The sequence below is a fragment of the Limulus polyphemus genome, unplaced genomic scaffold, assembly GCF_000517525.1.
Source record: "Limulus polyphemus unplaced genomic scaffold, Limulus_polyphemus-2.1.2 Scaffold1922, whole genome shotgun sequence".
Lineage (NCBI taxonomy): Eukaryota > Metazoa > Arthropoda > Merostomata > Xiphosura > Limulidae > Limulus > Limulus polyphemus.
This window is the reverse complement of record NW_013667532.1, coordinates 114295-121237: the sequence shown is the minus strand read 5'-3', so window position 1 is coordinate 121237 and position 6943 is coordinate 114295. Positions and strand designations below refer to the sequence as shown.

At 36.0% G+C, this 6943-nt stretch overlaps 1 protein-coding gene across 1 annotated transcript in view; it reads right to left on the bottom strand.

The window, feature by feature from the left end:
* The window catches only part of LOC106465368 (nuclear hormone receptor FTZ-F1-like), a 45908-nt gene extending 42569 nt beyond the window's left edge, over positions 1-3339 (bottom strand). Inside the window, exon 1 of the mRNA XM_022393245.1 lies at positions 2750-3339. Within this exon, the coding sequence (XP_022248953.1) occupies positions 2750-3119 (370 nt within the window). The 5' untranslated portion in view covers positions 3120-3339. The remainder of the gene's footprint in view (positions 1-2749) is intronic.
* Between the last annotated feature and the right edge of the window lie 3604 nt (positions 3340-6943).

Below are 6943 nucleotides of genomic sequence, written 5' to 3'. Positions count from 1 at the left end.
AACACTTGGATCATCGAAATATTTCTTTCAACAACTTCCACGTTAAAATCGAATGTGATGATTACTCACAAATAGTAATGTGTAGTTTATCTTTCACTCCATAAATTATTTACTAGTTTTACACCTTGGTTAATGTGTCACCCCATCCACTCTTTTACTACTTTTACTCCTTAGTTAATGTGACACCTCATTTTTTCTTGTACTAGTTTTACTCCTTGGTTAATGTGACACCCATTTTTTCTTGTACTAGTTTTACTCCTTGGTTAATGTGACACCCCATCTTTTCTTGCACTAATTTTACTGCAATTAAAATGTATATGTAGTATTTCTTACAGAACGTGATATAATAATTATCTATATAACCTAGTAAAATATTATTCAAAACTTTCACACAATATATATATATATAAAGTAAATATGATACATTTTCCATTAGAACAAGTTATATTGGTATAAAAACAAATAAGCACAGAATAGACGTTGGAGCCGGAGAGGCACGTGCCCCCAATAATTAAATTGGGGACCCGAATTTCATTGCCCCTTCCCCCAATATTTTGCTGACAATTTTTTTATTTGATATTTTTTCCACGCAGTCGGGTGACTCTGCCACCCTGAATGAAAGATTAAAATTCCTTGGCAAATTCTAAACGTTCCGCTGTTAGTGTATCTGTATAATGTGTATACTGGTTATGATGCGACACATTCTTATTATTTGTAAAACTTACGATTTTGTAGAACACAGCAAACAGTTTAGTTTGTATGTAAAATACATTACTGTTGTTACGTGAAATTTGTGAATAATATTTCAAAATGTTTTTATTGAATGCTAGACAATTTTTTATTCGACTACCACCCCTTACCCCAATATTTTGTACGTTCCGACATGCCTGGTTAATTTTAGTACGATATACCGTGTAAGATATATTTAATTATACGATAAAATATTCTTTTTTTTTAATTATAGAATAATAAGACGTCTTGCCCCCCCCCCCCCTAGTGGGCAACGCAAGAAACCCGGTTTCGATACCCGGGTGGGCAGAGCACAGATAGCCCTTGTGTAGCTTTGTGCATAATTAAAAACAAACAAACAAGCTTCAGTCTTTTAAAACTCTGAAGTTAATATTCTTCTCCACACACGTGAGCACGTGATAAACATGGCAAAAGATATATATATTCACAATTAGTTTTAAGATTAAGGTCCACATTAAATAAATAAATAAAAAAAACCTCAAAAATATCACTCCTTGCCAGAAGACGCTTTTCAATTTCATGATTTTACTTTATTGAAGTTTAAATATAACGAGTTTCTAATTCGACCCACAAATTGTGTGCTTTCAAAAATGTGTGAAACGGGTTTTGTCTGTTTGTTTAAAGCAAAGTCACACTGGGCTATCTGCTGTGTCCACAGTTGGGTATACAACCCCTGATTTTAGCGTTGTAAGTCCGTAAATTTACTGCTGTCCCACCGTACGTGAAATGGGTGGTATTCAAATTCGATGACGAGGAACCCACTTTGAGACAAATAATGGTTGGAGACGGCTTGAATGGGTAATGAAGGTACCTGATGATGACAAAACCTTGTCGAAACATTGTACATTTGCTATTGTGTTAAACTTATATTGAAGTTTTTCTTCATTACCCATTCAAGCCGTCTCCAACCATTATAAATGGTGGTATATTTTAGGTTAATGTCTACAGTGAGGTGCCACGGTTTGCAGGAAAAATGTTCCTAAAAATAACGATTTCTATCTCACTAATCAGTAAGTTTGAGGGTTTACAATGATAAAATTCGAGATTCGAACACTGCTTTGCGCTTAACAACAAAACAAGCTTCTCTATAAATAATTTTACGTTCTCTAAATTATACCGTACTTTCAAAATAAATGATTTTCACGACTCAAATACAAAAATCGATTTTAAAAGAATGGAACTCAACGGTAAGCGTGAAGGTTTATAACGCTAGAAATCGGGTTTCGATACTCGTCGTGTTAATAGAAAACAGAAGAGAAAATTTGTAGGCATATATATTTTTTTTCTACATAGAAATATGCCACAACAATATGTGCGTAAAATATTATTATTATGCTCATTTGGTATCAACACCTAAGACTAAGAGTGTAAAATGTAAAAACTACGATTTAATATCCTGTATAGCTTAAAAGTAAAATCTCAAAGTGCGTTAAAACTTACAAATGATTCATCATAATATTTTTGAATGTATATCAGTTACATATCAGAAATCACAGAATATTCAAACTAAAATAATATATTTTTTTCTCTCTATCCCATACATGAATTATCGACAATGTTACAATCTGTCTTGTTTTTGGTTGGTAATTTTAAAAAAAAGGACTGGTCACACTGTTTACAGTGAACGTTCACTTGTTCTAACATGTGATATTTAAGGAATCTGTCTTGTTTTTGGTTGGTAATTTTAAAAAGGACTGGTCACACTGTTTACAGTGAACGTTCACTTGTTCTAACATGTGATATTTAAGGAATCTGTCTTGTTTTTGGTTGGTAATTTTAAAAAGGACTGGTCACACTGTTTACAGTGAACGTTCACTTGTTCTAACATGTGATATTTAAGGAATCTGTCTTGTTTTTGGTTGGTAATTTTAAAAAGAACTGGACACACTGTTTACAGTGAACGTTCACTTGTTCTAACAACGTGATATTTAAGGACAGCATATATCTTACACTCGCCTATTTTAGTTTTACATAATCTTAACGACATGATTTTCTTTACCTTCTAGTTTCATACCGACATCTAAGCACTTTTGAAACCGACAGTATGGACATCGCTTCCTCTGTGTTTTGTCAATAAGGCAGTTTCTGTCAGCAACGCACGTGTAAACTTTCTTGTTCTGGACAGTCCTCTTAAAAAATCCTTTACAAGATTCGCAGGTCAGTAGACCATAATGATAGCCAGAGACTTTGTCCCCACAAACTGGACACAACTCTTCAATCCCTTCTTTAGTGTCTGGCGGGTCATATGGGAACTGACCACTGAGAGTCGCCGGCGGAGGAGCAGGAAGTGTCGACGGTACACTGTTGAGAATGGCCGCTGATCCTGCAGGTATGTAACAGTTGTCCATTAGATTTGTTGCGGTCATCATTTTAAAAAACTAATTTCGAACTTATTTGCTACAAAGTATTTGTCGTTTCTCCATTCAACACAACGTGGTGTTGTTTTGTACTCATAGAACACCAAGTGGTATGAAACTTATAACGCGCTTTTTATCTCGTGTCTCAGTAAGTAAGCATCAAACAAAACTCCCATGCGAATGATAAGGGCCCTAGCGACGAATTTTGTCTTTACCCCAACATACAGGTACACTACACTCTACAAGTAGTTGGGTCTATGTCACGCGGAGCGCACGCCTGCAGGCCTAGTGACCTACTAACGGCCCAGTACTTTGGCCAATCAAATCACACCATACCTCGCTGCACGTGAAACATGAAAGAGAAAGTAAATATTACTTTCCATTCTCTCAGAAGCCATATGTAGTAGAGAGAGAGTAGTGTCGTGAATTTATAAGAGTGACTGATTGGATAGTTTCATTCAGGATCTATCAGTAAATTTGATTGGTTGAAAATGTTTAACTGTTACTGTTGCAAGTAAAAAAACGTAGAAACGCGTATTTTAAAATGAAGTCATAAGAAAAAACTGGTCACCAGAGTGCAGTACGTTATAAGATAATAAAAATTCCTTGGTGTAAATAACAAACGAATATAAAACAGAGGCGTAAAATATTTTATTTCTCCCTACTTCTGCAACGTAACGTTTCTGTTTTATGTTATTTGCACCTGCCAGCGTTTCATTACTATTCAACATTTCGTCACAGTGTGACTGTATTTCTATAAAAATATGTAGATGTTTCTTGACTTTCGAGTTTCATATTATATTTTAGTTTTCGAAAAGTACCTTCACAAACAGTATCAGAGCGAGCTAGGCCTATTTTATCTGTATATCATTTGAGTGAATATAAATTGGAAATACTGAGTTTTTTTTTAAAGCAAACAAAAATTCGTTTTCGATACCAGGGTCTAATTCGCTGCCTCCCTAAATTATCGCCAGACGATACAAAGCAACTACAACGAAAAACAATTTATATGTGAACATTATGTCGTTTTGACAATACAGTTAGGGAAAAAAACGACCTTTACTCTACAGATAACGATAAAAAAAATAACTTTATTTCACCCAATGTTTCGCCATTGCGGCTTTAACAGGACAAGTAAAGGTCGTTTTTTTTTATAACTTTATTGTCAAAATGTCTAAATCCCTCCAGTATGCACCACAAATTCTGTAAAACCATTGAATAATTTGCCAGCTTTTTTATATATTTATTTTGATTTCACGAAAGTCCACGAATCAGTACTGGTCTTGGGACCGGTGATTGAGAGACAGTGGACTAGAGCATTCTTAAAACCTTCTTTATCGTTCACTGGTTGATCCGCTAACAATAAACCAAACCATAAAACTTGATGTTTACTGGTGACTATTCGTTCTTGAGTTTCGCACAAAGCTACCCGAGGGCTATCTGCGCTAGCCGTCCCTAATTTAGAAATGATAGACCAGAGATAAGGCAGCTAATCGACACTACTACCGCCAACTTTTGGGCTACTCTTTTATTAGCGAACAATGGGATTGACCATATTTAGAAATGATAGACCAGAGAGAAAGCAGCCCAAAAGTTGGCGGTAGTAGTGTCGACTAGCTACTCTTTTATTAGCGAACAGTGGGACTGACCGTACACTTTGGACGAGAGAGCATGTTTGATAATGGGGTTTCGAACCCGCGACTCGTAGATTGCGAGTCGAGCGCCCCAACCATCAGGTCATTCTAGGCCTTCAACTAAAAAGAACAAACCTCCACAAAAATAATATTATTTGCCTAAAAAAAAAGTACAATTACACAACCTTTTAAATTAGAACTCACACATATAAATTGCCTCACATAACATTCGTGTCAACTTCCAAACCCGTCTGGTTCCCATAGCAACACGGGATAGAAAGCAAGTGTCGAGCAACCGGTACAGCAAGCAATTGTGTGGCACGTGACCAACAGATGTAGGTCACCCACTTCTCGTTAAGCACGTGAAGGGTACCGCAGACAGTGCATACGATTAGAAACCTTTGACGTAAAGTAATATATATATATAGCCATATATACTTCATTCGCACGTCGACATCCGTGGCCCCTTTCGGTTTTAGTTGATTTCAATTTTTTTTTATTCAGTTGCCCTCCTAATCTTGAACTAAATACACAGAAACACACATTTTTGACCTAGTTCACTTTCGTTGACAATGACACGGTTAGCGTGTCTCACACCAAAGTTATCAGAGAGAGTTTTCTAATGAAGAATGATTAACGTTAGGTTTTACTTCTAAACAATTGCCAGGGTATCGTTTGAATGATTTGTTTTTCGAACACAGTAAAGTATTAAATATATATATATATATACCTTTCCTATTGGATGATTTCCCCGAAAGGGGGCCTAAGACTGCCTATAGGGGGGGTCACCTGTTTTAACCACTCGCATCACAATACAGTAGTATGTTGTCTGTCAGTCAGTCGGAAGACACTAAAATGATGTTACATAAGGGACGATTAACGCTGCGATTTGCACTGTCGTGACGTCAGTAAAACGTGTGCGTACCGTGAATCACGAGAAGAATTATACGCTCCGTAGGCTACAACACGGTATGACATATGAACTTCAAAATCAAGAAATACAACTATATGTTACCCTTAATTTTGGTTTTATTAACAGAACACTTTCGGGGACCCTGCGGAAGTACATTTGGTAAATAAATATATATTTATAGGTGTGTATGTAGGTCCTTAAACATGAAGAACTGTAGAAGCAGACGCACATTTATTTTCATCTAATTATAACTTACATATAACTTTGTTTGTTTGTTGTTAAGCGCAAAGACAATGGGCTATCAATGGGTATCGAAACCCGGGTTTTAGCACTATAAGTCCACAGACTTGCCACTGGGGGAGGGAGGCAGCACAAAACGTACTGTATTTCTAATTGTATAAATTTCTTATAAATGTAACTCTTGATGATCTTTTATTTAATGCTAACGATACATAGATAGGTTTATTTAGGGGAGTCAAAGGGGTCCAGACCCCCACTGAGAAGTTCCCTTTCTTTATAATATTTTTTGGCAAGCTTGATTTACCGGCGATTTTATTTATATTGGGATTATATAACTTACTTCACCAGAAATAAAAATGTTTGCAGAAATTATCTATTAAATCGGGTAGTGATCCTGTAACCTCTCCCCTCCTCCCCATCCTACGTAGAAAGTGTAGTTATGGTCATTTTTTTAACATTCTGAAATTCAAAACTGAAGCTGGTCTGTTTCGTATATATAATATCGTATACGTTCCACAACTTTGAATTGAATACGACTTCCCTTGAAAAAATTCAGCGGTACAAATGGTTTTACCGTCAGATTCCTGGTTTGGTCAAGGCATATATATATATATGTGTGTGTGTGTGTGTGTGTGTATATATATATGTGTGTGTGTGTGTGTTTTCGGAATGTAAAGGTTTACAATATTGTTCCAGTGTGAACTGTTTAATAATTCCACCCAAATAAAGGGCTTATATTTTACTATTGTAAACCGAGTCAAAGTCTAAGAGCTATGGTTTGTTATTATTCTATTTATGATTGGAATTAAGGCCGAAAATGTCGCTAGCAGCGAGGGCATTTAAGTACTGACTCAATACATTCTAATCAACGATTATAATTCTAATCCATTATATTGAACTAGCAAAATCTATTAATAAGCTTATACCTAATTTTGATCTGCGTAGGTAGCATGTTTTGAATTAGAATTTAATCTATTTAGAGGCGTGAGTGGTATTGTTTCAATGTGCAATCTGCAGCCACAAGTCCGAGCCCCCCCCCCCCCCCCCCC